Below are 13,928 nucleotides of genomic sequence, written 5' to 3'. Positions count from 1 at the left end.
GAATCTCACGGGCCCTTGTGAATATTGATGGCGCCTCTCGGGATTTGAGGAGCTCGCCTTCCTCCTCTGACATACTGAGACCTGGGGGGCTGTGTAGGCCCGGCATCCGGGCGGAGGGGGGCAGGCCTCCAGGTGTGGGTCCCGCCTGGATTCCAGGGCAGGACAGGACGGCCACCACCTGCAGACCAGAGGCCGGCCCCCTCCCAGGCCCTGCCCCGACCCTCCCTTAATCCCTCGCCCCTCCTGAGCCCCGAGCTGGAGGTCAGGGGACACCCATTTTCCCGAACCTCCCAGCGGGCAGGAAACGGGGGCCCGGGGCCCAGTTGGCCAGTCTTGTGTTTATTTCTTAAGTCGGGGCGCGGGCACTGGGGACTCACTTGGCATCACGTCAATCCTCATGTAAGGAAACTTCTAGGAAAGCATGTGAAGGGTGGGCTGATTGATCATTTGACACGGGAGTGACTGAGAGTGTGTGGTGAGTTGTCTGAAAACACAGGACAAGTGGGCTTCCTCTCTGAAAAGTAATTGTTTCCTTGGGAGCCTGTATGACTTCCTCTTCCCCTGAAGGGAGCTCCCTCCTATTTTCTTCTCATCATTGTGTCTGAGATTCGGCTACTGCTTGTGGGATCGCGTAAACCTCCACGCTTACAGAGACATCTTGGTGCCCCATTTCGGACGTTCCTCAGCTTGCCAGGCTCTGAGTTGGGGCGCATGGGCCGAGCATGGAGAGCACGAGGGTCACCTCCCGGCTCTGGCTGTGACCTCTCCCCCAGAGGCTGTGTCCTCCCCTGTGGGGGGACCTGAGAGGACCCGTCCTCACTGCTGGGCGGGGTGGGAGGGTTCAAAGAGCCACTCCCAGTCCTATGAGGCATGAGGAACAGACCCTGGTGGCCAGTCAGGCTCGCTCCTGCCTGCCTCAGATCCAGTCCTTAAAGTGTATCACGCTGGGCGTGGGGGAGACCCGCTGTCAGCTCCCAGGTCACACGGTGGGTCACACTCCAGGACCCAGAACACTGGAGGCAGAAACAGCAAGAACGTCGAGGAGAGGCCCAGAGAGTCAAGGTGACCGTGGGCGTCCAGCTCCGGGGAGTACAGGGGTCCAGCTGGCTGCGGTCCTCCGACAGGAAGAGGGTACGAAGCCCAGGGTCTATGTAGGCAGGTCGGACACCTTTGTCCCTTTTTTCCCTCTTTCTCTCTTTTGATCCTTTTTTTAAAAAAAGATTTTATTTATTTGTTCATAAGAGACACACAGAGAGAAGCAGAGACACAGGCAGAGGGAGAAGAGGCTCCCTGCGGGAAGCCCGAGGTGGGACTCGATCCCAGGACCCCGGGATTACGACCCGTGCCAGTGGCAGATGCTCACCCACCGAGGCCCCCAGGCATCCCTCTTTTGATCCATTTTTAAATGTAATTTCCAAATTTTATTTGAATTATATAGATGAAATTCAACTCAATTATGTTGATAAAAAGGGTCACTAAAAATCCCACCCCTGGGGCGCCACGGTGCCTAGTGGGTTAGGGCTCCCCCTTTGGCTCAGGGCATGGTCGCAGAGTTGGGATCGAGCCCCAGGGCGGGCTCCCTGCTCGCTGTGGAGTCTGCTTCTCCCTCTCCCTCTGCCTCTCACGCCTGCTCCTGCTCTCTCTCTATCAGATAACTTTAAAAAAAATCTTAAAAAAAATGCCAACCCAGCCCAGATGGCCAGTGACTTCAGAATACAGGTGGGGGCCGCGCTGGTTCCCGCCCGCCAGCCCCGCTGGGTGAAGAGGGCACAGCCGAGGGCCCACGACCCCACCTGGAGTCCGGACTCATGACCACTGAGACCAGGAGAGGCGTCAAGCGTCAGCTTAGCCCAGAGAGGAGAGCTGTCAGAACGGGATAATGGAGACGGTGGAGGGGCATCGTCCAGAGGCGCACGAGGAGAGCGGGTCCCGGAGCAGACGAACGTCCAGCCAGCGCCCGGCGGGTCACCCGGCCCGGGCTCGGGGCACACGCGGGGCCTGCCGGGCCGCCCACCTGATGACAGGAGAACCTGGGGCCGCAGGGGCTGGGAGCTGCCGGGCCTGCAGGAGCTGCGGGTGCCCGACCCCCCGAGGGGCAGTGCCCGTCTCCCAGCCTGTCCAGTAGGAGGCTACGCTCCCCGAGGGCCCGGCGCGACCTCACATCCCACTGGTCCCTCGAGTCCTTGCCACCTGCAGCCCAGGGCGAGTCCCACAGACATGCTTCCCGGTGGCCCCGACCGCCTGCCGCCTAGAGCCGGCCCTGCTGGATCCGGTGCTGGATCCGGGGGGCCAGGGCTCCATGGGGACCACGGGGAGGAGCGGGCTTCCGTCTCAGCCCCGGCCTGGCCCCCGTCCCTCCCGGTCCCCCTGGTGGCCTCGCGCTGCTCCAGCCCCTCCAGCCCGGGACACGTTGGCCCTGTCACCGGCCACCACACGCTACCCGGGTCCCCCCTCTTACCGTGGAACCCCACTAGCATTCCTGCAGGTGCGACACACGGGACCTGCGAGGTCGCCTGTTACATTTATATATCGCCTGAGTTCGGTTCGTTTCCTGTCACACTGGCTACAAAGCATCATCCAGAGCCTGCGTCCCTGTGGGGAAGGAAACGGAAGGGTACCGGTGTGACGACAGACGCCTGACAAATCACGGCGACAGACAAACCCAAGCCCAAACCCAAAGTTCTGTCTGTGTCCTTGCCGCCCCCGGAGCTGGACACACCAGCCCTGAGCCCGTCCCTCTGCGCTCCTGTGGTCTGTGCCCAGGTCACCCCCTGGCTTGGAGTTCCCGGCCGTCACCCAGCACCTTTGCCACCGCCCACGATGCTGAGAGTCCACCCCTGGGCCCCCCTCCCGTCCTCCCAGACTTTGAAGGGACATCGCTGGTCCCAGCCTCAGCTCGTCCCCTCTCCGGCTGAAGGTGCACCTCCCCTCCAGTCAACCGCCCACGGCCTCCCCGGCCTGCCCTCTGACAGAGGAGGACCCCGGCTCCCTGCTGTCTCCCAGCTCCCCACCCCCAGGCCTCCCCTCGGAGCCTCGGCTTTGCCTTCGACATTCGGAACCACAAGCTGAACCCCCAGTACCTTCTGCAGTTGCAATGACCAGCGATGCAGATAGTCTGTCCCAAGGAGCAAGCAGAGATCACCCTCCTTGGGGGCTGTTGCCGAGTCACGTGTGTGTTTCCAAGACGCCCCCGAGAGTTCAAGGTCAGTGCCACCCGCTCCTGATACTCGGCAGCAGGCTCGCCCTGTGAGCCTGACTCCTCTTTGGAGCATTCCAGAAACCATCCAGGGAGCACGACAGGGTGCTGGGGAAGGGGCTCGGGTTGGGGTCAGAGACATGGTCTGGGGCCAAGGACCCTGAGGCCTGCTCATCTTGTCACTCTGGGACCTGAATGGAGCCTCCTGGGAGTGTGTCCTACACAAAGTCAGACAGACTGAGCAAATGACAGTATAGGACAGCAGTTCCTGGGAGTACGGGGTTCTCCAGTAGGTTCCAAATCACTTGTTGTCCTGCGGAAACTCAAAGTTCACAGGCTGCTGGCCTGCAGCCTTCTCTGGGTCACTGTGCTCCCCCAGGTCCTCCCCTTTGGGGTGCTGCCCCTGCCTGAGCCCCTCCCTCCCGCTCCACCGTGGTCATCTAGGTCTGACTCTCTATCCCTCCGGATCTCAACCTACAGGGTGCCTCTCCCAGCCCCTTACAGTCTCCGTGTGTGGCTGGTGCTCCCTTGAGGCCCTGACAGGGAGGGGAGGAATCTGGGAGGGGGCCCCCCCGGGACTGTCCTGCGATCTAGGAGGGACTTGTGCAGGCTCACCAGCTGCCAGGGCTCCACTTGGGGGGGGCGGGTGGAGTCCACAGAGGCCAGCGGGAGAGCGATGGCCGGACTGTGGGGGGTCCTGCCTGGGTGCCTGTCCCTTGGGGTCTGTCTGGGTGCCCTGTGTCAGGAGGGGCGGAGCTCAGCTTCTGTGCAGGGAAGCCCTTCCCTCTGGCTCCCTCCAGGGTAGGGCATTACAGGGGTTGGGGCTGGACTCCCCCCGCCCCTCTGCCCTGCCTCCACCCAATATGGAGACTCATTTTGCTTTAAGATTTTATTTATTAATTCATCAGAGAGAGAGGCAGAGACACAGGCTCCATGCAGGGAGCCCGACGGGAGACTGGATCCCGGGTCTCCAGGATCAGGCCTGGACTGAAGGTGGCGCTAAACCGCTGAGCCCCCCGGGCTGCCCAGACTCCTTTTTATTCTCTTACAAGGTGCCTGCATTCCCACCAGTGCTGCTGACAATAGGATAGGCTGGCAGTGGGGAGGTTTCTATTTCAAATCCCTCCCCCCCCACCCCTCCCCTACCGCTAGGCTTAGTGATTATGACTTGCAATAGAGGGAATTCGTGTGACACTTCCCTCCTTGAGGGCCCACTACACACTGAGAGGCATTTGCAGGTTTGCAAGGGGTTGCAAGCCTTTATTTAGCTCTCTGGACATCGTGACACATTTACAGAGAAACAGTTGGTAGAAGATCCTTAATATTTCCCTGCATGGCTCTGCATCGAAAATCAATTAAAGTAATTACTTCTCTAAAAATTGAAAACTCCTCCGCGGCGTTGACTGTAATCTTAATGATGTATGTTTGGAACCTAGGACAGATTTTTCAATGAAAGGAAATCTACTCAGATTTTTTTTTTTTAAAGACACTTTCTTCTGGGCCCATTGCCTTAAGCTGGTTTCCTTGGGTCAAGCTGAAGATGTTGGTGGAGGGCAAGTGGGCATTTCCTGGGAGGAAGTGTTTCCTTCTGCTGTTCACAGACGCCTCCTGAGGTCTATAGGCAGACTGAGGTCCATCCTTCAGGCTCCTTCTGCAGGTGGAGACAGGGGGGCAGAGGGGAGGTGCAACAGCCACAGGGATGGGGAAGGGAGGGGGCACCAGGAGGTGAGGGTCAGAGGAGTGTGGCCAGGGCGGGCAGGAGTGGAGCTGGCGCCCCGGAGGGAGCAGGTGACCCAGGGGAGGCTGTGAGAGGGGCCGGGAAAGACCAGGGAGACGACAGGAGGGAGAAGGGCAGCGGAGGCAGCAGGAGGGAGGGAGGACCTCACCTGGAGAATGGCCCGAAGTTGCTGAGACAATTGCTGACTCCTCCTGTCCAGATCAGCCCAGGGCTGGAAGGGTGAGTCCTGGTGGTCCACGAAGGTCTGCCAGCAGTACTCAAAGTCTGCATGGAGGCGGGGGAGGGAGGTGAGCTGGGCTCTGGGGAGGGCCAGGGGCCTCAGGGTGTCTGATCTCCGGGACAGGCTGAGCCCCTCCCCACTGCACATCTGCTGTGTCCCCTCCCTGGGGCTCCCCTCACCCCGCGGGACTCTTTCTTCAGCCTGGAACCTCAGCCACCTGACTTGTCTCCTTTCTGGAGTCTCCGTGGCACGGCCACCCACGATTCTCCCTCCCCTTCTGGACACCGGTCGCCCCTGACCTGCAGGCCCATGGCCCTCCTGTCCTGTGCCCTGCGGGCTCTGCCCACCCCCCCCCCCCGCAGGCAGCCAACAGGGGCCACCGCCAAGCATACTACTCCTGCCCACCCCTCTGTAGCACCCCCAGGCCTCTCCCTGCCCTCCGTCCCCCCAGGAGGCCCACGCTGACCTCTGAAGGTCATGATGGAGATGTGGACCCCAGCGTCGTACAGTTCGCGCAGCCCCTTCACATAGGGTCCCATGGTGTAGATGCGGGAGGCCAAGATGCTCAGGCTCACGTGTCTGTTCTTGGCCAGAAACCGAATAATCTCCTCGGCACATTTTTCGCAGGGGGTCCAGGAGAGAAAGCACGTGACCTTGTAGCTGAGCTTCTGGTCCAGGTTCCTGGAGCGGATGTGCTCCAGGAGGAACCACTCGGCATGTTGTCCCCCGCCACCCTGACACAGAAGAGGCACGGAAGGGTTCCTGCATTGGCAGTCAATACGGGGGGGCGGGGGGGGGGAGGTCCTGGCCTCAGGGAGGCCCCGCTCAGGTCCTGACCCTGGGATGTCAACGCACTATTCCCAGGATCCAGGGTCACCAGGACGGGTGGACAAGCGCAGGAGGGCAATTTCCCAGGGGCCTGGTGGGCGGTGCTCGGGACCCCCATTCTGCCTCTGCTCACTATGGCTCCGCACCTGCCTGTACCTGACGGGTGTCCCTTCAGGTGCTTGCGGTCCCACTGATCAGGGGTTTGCAGGATTTCTGGCTTTTACACCACCGCATTCAAATATGATCCAACTTGACTACTGAGTTCCAGGAGCCCCGCTAAGCTTGTGCCCAAGGGAAGGGTCTTCGGGACCCTCACGACTGGGGCCCTGCAGGCAGAGGCAGCAGAGCCACAGACAAGGGAGAGAGGAGGCCAGGTGAGCACCCAGGTCAGTGACCTGATGCCGTGGGAGTGGGTGCTTCCTCCAGGGAGGGGTCCAGCCCTGTCTGCATCCACCCACTCACCCACTCCACGCGGGTGTCGCTACCTCCACGAGCCCCAGCGCCGAGCCCTCGGCAGATACACAAGGGCTCGCTGGGGGGGGGCGGGGCAGGGCTGGGCAGGGGCGCCCGGGGGGAGGTGCCTGGCTCATGGGATGAAAGTCACTGTTGGGGTCATAGGACTGCGACATGAGTCCAACCAGTCCAGGGGAGGGATTGTCTAGCAAGGACCCGGAGCAAGTCAGGTGAGCGGTAGCAGCGCAGAGATCTGGGCGGAGCGTGATGGGGACACGGGGACCGAATGGACATTCGGGGGGATGCTGGTGTGGGCAGCAGTGCCTTGGCAGGATCCCCAAGAGTGGGCGAGGGTCCCTCCAGTCCCTCTCGCTTGTGGCCAGGGGGAGCGTCGAGAGCCCACACAACTCGGGCTCTCTGGCCAGGGGCCGCCCCGGGGAAGGGGCCAGGGAAAGCTGACCCCTTGCCTGGAAGCCTTCTCCTCTGTCCTAACTCTTCCTCGGAGGCACAGCAGAAGGGGAGAGGCTGAGCCCGGGGCTTCGGGTGACAGGGACTGACGGTGTCAGGCCTTGGGCCACTGGGACTGCTTCCCAATGTGTGGCTCCAAGCCAGTGACCACCACAGAAACGGTCCCCACCTGACTCCAGGCGAGCTGTGGCTGCTGGGCCGGGACCAAGCCTGAGAGGTGCGTGGGTCCAACCCCACACCTCATGTCCACCCAGAACCTTCTACCCCCTGATGGTCCCAGTATTGGGAGGCCCTGCACACTGCAGTCAGCCTGGGCCAGTCACCTCATTTTGAACGATGTCCTTATCCTGGTCCAGAAGGACCCCAGAGCTGCCATCGCTGAGCTCCACTTGGTAGCAGAGGTAGGTCTTGGATGGGTTATGATCATTCCGGAAGTTCTGGGTGAAGGTGTTCTCATCCAGTAGGTGTCTGTGGACACAGGAGTGGGGGAGAAGCTCAAAGACTCGGGGCTCCCTTTAGGGTATTGAGCATCATCTTGCTGATGTATGTTTAGAGTAGAAGAGAGATTTTACATAAAACGTACAGATACTTTGGGGCGCCTGGGTGGCTCACGGTTGAGCGTCTGCCTTTAGCTCTGGGCATGATCACAGGGTCCTGGGATCGAGTCCCGCTTCGGGCTCCCCCCAGAAAGCCTGCCTCTCTCTCTCTGCCTGTGTGTCTGCCCCCACCCCCCGTGTCCCTCATGAAGAAATAAATAACATCTTAAGAAAAAACCCAAAGAACAGCTAGTTTGATCTTTAGAACGCTAAAGTATTGCTTATGAGCTCATTGCGTTTTGCCAGATTCTTTGGATCCTCAGCGCACGCCCTTTACCCCGGCACCCCACATGCTGGCCAGACCCACAGAGGACAGGCTTCCACTCGCTTGCTGGTGCCACCCCGCCTCCCTCTGCGACCCCTTCCGAGGGCCCCCGGGGAGGCCAGGCCAGTCCTCTGCCCGGTGCCCCACAGGAGCAGCCCGGGGCGCTCAGACCTCGCCGGGGCCTCTCCCTCTCCCCGGGCAGGCTGGCATCCCATGTCCTGGTCTCACCAGCCCATCCCCGTCCTGCCGACCCTCTCCCTGTGGTGGAGGGACACCCTGGGGATTCCCCCCTTGACGTCAAGGCCAGCCCGAGCCACACGCTGTGTCGGGGCCCGACACATGCCCACTCGGGACCATTGCCGAAAACACAACACCAGAGCCTACTCTCCTCAGATAATCACGGGATTTTCTATAAGGATGAAAATACCACGTGCCCTTTCCAAACCAAAATCCTACAGCTGGGAGGGACCTCCTGGCCCAAGGCTCACAAGTGATCCCCAGGCCCAATTCCACCTGGAATTCCAGGATCGGAGGGAGTGAGGATCGGGACCATCAGGGATGAGTCCCGGAGCCCAAGGTAGGCCGGCGGGACATCAGAGCCGGACGGGCCAGCAGGAGGGAGGCAAAGACGTGGAGGAGCCCTGGGGTCCAGGAGGAGCCCCTGGGGGTGGCGGTGCCCCATCAGGCCGCCCTGGGCAGGGGCTCAGCAGCAGGTGATGCAGGAGGCGGGGTACCTGTCCCAGTCCTCCGGGCCAGCCTCCATGTCCGCGGCCCTTCACCGCCTCTGGCTCTGTGCCGGCTGCTCCTCCACCTGGTCGCACCTGTGCTCCCCCGTCGGGGTGCTCCCCGCGGACCCAGGAGCCTTATATACCATCAGCGCTCCTGGCAGCTGCTGAGCTGGCATTACCGCGCCACACCCCTTCTCGACTTGGGCTACTACTCATGCCACCCTCATGGGTGTCGACATAGGAGGAAGTTGTCTGGGAAGTGTCCTACCCGAAGTCCCCAGGGTCAGGTTTTGGTTTCTCTGCTCTGACGGAGGCCCTACCTGGAAGCCTCAAGGAGTGACCAAGGGCAGATGAGGTCCGAGGGGGGTGCGGTCCCTCTCAGATTGAGGGACCAGCAAGGCGGGAGGCCTTGGGACCTGGACAGGCGTCGGGACCCTGGAGGGCGGCCCGGGCACAGACACAGCCCCAGAGGGCAGGCTCCTGGGCGGTGTCCCCACCCCACCCCCCAGGAGTCTCCCTTAGCAGCCAGCAGGGCCTTGGCCTGACCTGGGCTCCCCGGGGCCCTCAGGGTGAGACACCTGTGCACCTGCACACAACCTTGTCCCGGGATGGCCGGAGCGTCCGGTCTGAGAAACGGCAGCCGGACCTTCCTCCCGGGTCCTCTCCAGGCGGGAGGACAAACTCCGGCTGAGCTCTCCTTCGGAGCCCACTCCCTAGGCGCCCACCACCCACTGGATGATTGAGACATTCAGCCCCATTACCACCGCAGCAGAAATGAAAGGCTCCAGAGGGACTGGGACTTGGCCAGGGCCCCACAGGGGTCAGAAGGATGGGTGCAGGGATGCAGGGATGCGGGGACGCAGCCCTCCTCCTGGGCGGCCACCTGTGCTCTTCTGTCCACCTCCAGGCCTGGAGCGATGAAGGGGAATTTGTGTTCCGGTCCCGAGGGGACCCGGGGCCCTACCCTCGTCCCCGTGGGGCTGCCCCTCTGGCCCACTGACTCCCCCATCCTGGCTTCCCTACCCACTCCACCCCGCATCCTGGCCCAGCCTCCCTCCCTCCCTCCCTGGGGCTGTGTCTGTCCCAGGGGCCAGCGGGGCCAACCCGGGCCTGAGTCACACCTGGCTGCCTCCACCGAGAGTCGCGGGGCTGATCCCCCTCCCCGCTGTCTAGTCACATCTGAGAGTGGAAACCTTAGCACAGTGTCCCTTCCTCCTGGGGAGGACAGACAGAACGGTGACCTCCCGGGGCCTGTGTTGAGGCCCCTCCCTCGTCCCTCAGCCTCTAGACCCGGTCCTCTCTAGCCCTGACCCTGGCCCCTGGGGGCCCAGGTGGTCTCTGCGGTGTCCTGCCTGGTGCCCACACTTTCCACTCACAGCCTCTGCACCCAACGGACCGCACACACCCACAGTCGCTAGCCCTCCTGAGCTGGAGCCCCCATCCCTCCCTGGACGGGGGCTGCGGAGGCCAGGCCTGGGTCCCTGAGGATTTCCCCCACCCAGTCCCCAGCTCTTGCCTTCCAGGGGGGAGGATGCGGCCCTGATGCAGGCCAAGCTCTCTTCCAGGACCCCCAGAGTTTCCTGGTCACTCACCCCCTCGAGGCAGCGCTGCTGGTCCCCCCATACCCATTGTTTCCGAGGGAGGGACCCCTATGTGTGCACGCAGCCCTGTGCTGGGGCAGGCAGTGGGTCCAGGAGCGAGAGGTCCTGCTGTATAAGCCCTGGCCCTGGAGGCCCACTGAGGGCAGCAGCCCCCCCCTCCCCACACACACACACACATCTGTCCCCTGCCTTCCAGGTGGCTCCTGCAGCCAGGACACCCGCATCTCAATGGGCTCAGCCTGCGGCACTGGCTCTCCTGAGCAGAGGTGCCCCTTCAACCGTCCTGGAGCATCTGTGGGGAGACCAACGGGGCCTCCTTTACAGGAGGGTGCTTTGCTCCCACTTTCCCGGGACAGTCTCCCTAGCACTCCAGCTCCTCTGCCAGCAGCTCTGAGGTCTCAGGTTCTGGAATGTTTATCAGCACCCCGTCCTTCCCGGCTCCCCTACCCCTGCACTGTCTGCTCCGTGCCTCCGCCTGCCTGCCCCCTCTACTGCAGACAAGACTGGCTCTGCGTGTCTCCACGTCTGGAAGACCGATTTGCAGTGAGTGACCAGAGTACAGGCGGTGAGAGCATCCTCGTCCCGGGAAGACCAGAGGGCACATCCCGGCCAACAAGGTCTTGCCCTTCTCCCCAAGGTTACCTCTTGACTCACCTGTGTGAGTCTCAGATGAGGGGCAGGAGCATGAGGCCCCGCCAGCTGGGACCTGGGAGGGGGGCCTCACCTCAATGTTCTCGTCCCCCTGGTCCTTCCCGAAGGACCCCAGCCCCGCATCTCACCCATGGCCCCCGCCCCATGTTCTCTGAAGTCTGACTTCACACAGACTTCACAGCACAGGCCCAGGGACTAGCATGCTCCCTGTCCCTGTCTCCCTGAGACATGCTCCTGAAAAGGTGGCTGTAGAGCCTGCGTGGTGACCTCTGGGTCCAGGGGAAGCGCTCGACACGACCCGTGTGGCCATGACCAAGAAGCACACAGGCAGCCAGCTGGAGGAGGGAGATCCTGTCCTCTCCGGGGAAGGACAGCCCCTCCTCCCCGAGTCAGCTCTGGAACAGAGTGAAGATGTGAAAAGATCCTTACTGGGGTTCCGCCAGAGAGAGTTCCTAGCAAAGCGTGCCAGGGTCCGAGGAGGGAAGGGAAGGGAGGGCCCGGGTCCCCGTGAGAGCTCATGTCTGCACCCCTACCTCGGGAGCCGGTGCAGGCCAGGCCAGGACTGGTCTCTGTTCTCCCGTCAGGAAAACTGGGAACAGGCTGGGCTGCCCAGGGCGGGGGACGGGGGACAGACTGGTGGTGCCAGAGAGACAGACTGGAGCCAAAGTAGCCCAGGAGGGTGCACACACGGCCCCTCGGCCTGAGTCTCTCCACCGCTCAGGCAGCAGAAGGTCCCGTTAGCATCCTGACTCCAGGCCAGGTGGCTCTGGATGAGCTCCCAGCCCTGCCCCCCTGCAGGTGGCCTCCCCTCCCTGGAGCCAGGGGACAGGACAGGCTGCCTGTGCCCAGCCCTGGGGCGAGTAGTGCTCCCTGGCTGTGTCGTGTCCCCTGTCCAGCACCTCATGGTGGTCTCTGGCTCATGGGCAGAGCTTCAACACTGGGCTCCTGGAGAGACAGGGCCCTGGGAGATAGGGGGCAGGTCTTCCTGGACCCCACCCTCTGGAAACTGTAACTGTGGGGAACCTACTCCTCCTGTCGGGACCACCAGTCCTCTTCCTGGGTTGCCCCCTATCCCCTGTGTCACTGTACCATGGATTTTTTGGTGACTTGCTTCCTGGGCCAGAGGTAGGGATGTTGTCAGAGTCCAGAATCAAAACCAAAGGTGTGATTTGATGATGCTTTTCTTCCAACAGTCACCATTTGGGGAGTTTCAACCGCTGACGTTGGTCTGAGTTCAGATATTCACTTGGATGAGTCCTTTAACCCTGGGTGGTTCCTTTTTGTCATGTCCCTGCTTGTCGAGTAGCTGTGCGGGGTGTCTAGGTCATAAAGTGGCTGGGCTCGTTTGCTCAGGCACGTGTATAGGACGGCAGATGCTTGTCTATATGTGTGTCCTGAGGTCCCAGGGATATCCTGAGTAGGGAACCACCTCTTCTAATCCACCCCTAAGGCTCACAGTCCTGAGATAGACGCAAGATGTACGGTCACCTCAGCCCTGGAGGACAAAGTAGGCTGGTCTGAGCCACAGGCTGGTGTCCCTCTCTCTTTTCCCCACAGCACATTCTCTCTGCTCAGAATCCTCCTGCTTCTGGCCCTGGCTACCAGGGTTTGCTCCAAGCCTCCTCCTGGGCTGGGCTCAGGTCCTAATTCTGCTCTGCCTGGCGATCCTCAGTACGGAAGAACAGGGCTCAATCGACTCGTGTTATTGCTCTCGTTCACTTTACCAGTGGGTACCTGCTTCAGAGAGATGCAGATACTCAAGCAGGGGAAGGCTGTGGGTGGGTCCAGTACACCCAGTTTCTTCTACTCCCAAGACAAACAACATTGTTGGGCACTCCCATACTGACCTCTGAGGAAAGTATCTGGGGGCTGTTTCTGTTTCAGGCTCTGACAACCTGATGTGATGCCAGAAAATCTGTGGCTGTCACCTGTAGTGAGCAAGAGGGGGTGCAGCTCTGTTCTCTGACAGTCCCTCCTCCTGGGGACAGAGAACAAGGCCTTGGCTGGAGGAGCTCCTGTATCCGTTCCTGGATCCATCCCACCTCCCTTTCCAGGCCCTACATTTGTACTCCATATGTGTGCAGACTTCGGAGGGGGGGACGTAAGGGTCCATGTTGGGAATCAGGGATTGGGCCTCCGTCCTGGGCTCTCAGCGGGGGGGAATCACCTGAATGTAACAAACAAAGCGTCTGGGCTTTGCGAGCCTTCACTCTGGGCTGAGCGAGCTCTCAGGCGCTCCTGGCAGTTCCTCGCCGTCCGTGTTACACACTCAGGGAAGCTGCCAGAACTCCCCAGCTCGGCTCTTCGTGTTTGTCTTCTGCTATTCTCCTCGGCGACCAGAGGGCTGCCCCCCTCCAGGCACAGGGTCTCAGCCCAGGGAGCAAGACGGCCGCACAAACCTAACACCCCAGAGATCACACGTCCTTCTGCTGGGTCACAGTGGTTACCGAGTGTGATGATGGCCCAGCAGGGACCCATCGTTTACGGTTCCTGTTGGTGTTTCCTTTGGAGACCCCGCTTGTCCTGTTGCTCTCTGAGCCTTCCTTCTCACCGACCCCTTCCTCTGGGTGGCCCGCACCCCAGCCCTTGCCCTGCTCTCTCTCTAGGCCCTTCGTTCTGGCTCTGGTCCTGCTCTGGCCACACCCCCTCACCTCTCTGCTGATGCTCATTATGTGCAACCCTGTCCTATCGCACCTGGGTGGACCCTCCCTCATGTGCTCCCCCTTGGCTCCTCCTGCATCCCCAGTGTCTGAGCTCCAGCCAGAGGCTTCCCTGCGATGTCTCTGTAAGGGTGCTGTCATATCCTGTTCAGCACCTCATGGTGAGGTAAACACCCTTTGGGGAAGTTTAATTCCTCTGATTTCCCACAGTGATGAGAGTGCTCTGAGTGTGGCTGGAGACTGGGGGGAAGTTCCTTCTTGTTGTCGGTCTGTGCGTGTGTGTATGTGTGTGTGTGTGTGTGTGTTTATCTTCTGATTCAGGGAAGCCACTGAGGCACAGCTGTGTGCCGGGCCCCCCATTTTTATCTCTGGGACGCCTGAGTCCCACAGGACATCTTGGTGAAACCACGAGGTGTCATCAAGCATAAGCCTCTAGTCAGACCAAGAAGCAGTGCCATAGGCTCTGGGGACAGACCCAAAAATTAAGCCACTGTCTTGACCCCTCTGTGTCTTCTGCACTGAGG

The 13,928-nt window shown here is 61.2% G+C and overlaps 1 protein-coding gene and 1 long non-coding RNA gene across 2 annotated transcripts; both read right to left on the bottom strand.

Annotated features, from left to right (window-relative positions):
- Positions 1-389: 389 nt before the first annotated feature.
- Positions 390-3,313, bottom strand: LOC144323702 (uncharacterized). Its single transcript, XR_013389080.1, has 3 exons — positions 3,081-3,313; positions 1,794-2,592; positions 390-1,204 (listed from the first exon to the last, which is right to left on the bottom strand). It is a non-coding gene; the product is annotated as an uncharacterized LOC144323702 (long non-coding RNA).
- Positions 3,314-4,427: 1,114 nt separating this feature from the next.
- On the bottom strand, positions 4,428-8,655 carry LOC144323701 (DNA dC->dU-editing enzyme APOBEC-3A-like). The gene is made up of 5 exons (XM_077914486.1): positions 8,499-8,655; positions 7,227-7,371; positions 5,621-5,888; positions 5,083-5,198; positions 4,428-4,847 (listed from the first exon to the last, which is right to left on the bottom strand). The coding sequence occupies exons 1-5, from the start codon at positions 8,525-8,527 to the stop codon at positions 4,812-4,814; spliced, it is 594 nt and encodes a 197-aa protein (XP_077770612.1). The 5' UTR covers positions 8,528-8,655; the 3' UTR covers positions 4,428-4,811.
- Positions 8,656-13,928: the final 5,273 nt, after the last annotated feature.

The sequence above is a fragment of the Canis aureus genome, chromosome 11 (genome assembly GCF_053574225.1).
Source record: "Canis aureus isolate CA01 chromosome 11, VMU_Caureus_v.1.0, whole genome shotgun sequence".
NCBI classification, from domain to species: Eukaryota; Metazoa; Chordata; class Mammalia; order Carnivora; family Canidae; genus Canis; species Canis aureus.
This window is presented reverse-complemented; position numbering and strand designations above follow the sequence as displayed.

Excerpts from the sequence above, each read along its gene's own strand:
- LOC144323701 (XM_077914486.1), bottom strand. The coding sequence starts at position 8,527 with ATGGAGGCTGGCCCGGAGGACTGGGACAG. Across the intron at positions 7,372-8,498 it reads GGCCCGGAGGACTGGGACAG|ACACCTACTGGATGAGAACA; the intron begins GTACCCCGCCTC and ends CTGTGTCCACAG. Across the intron at positions 5,889-7,226 it reads AGGACATCGTTCAAAATGAG|GGTGGCGGGGGACAACATGC; the intron begins GTGACTGGCCCA and ends CTTCTGTGTCAG.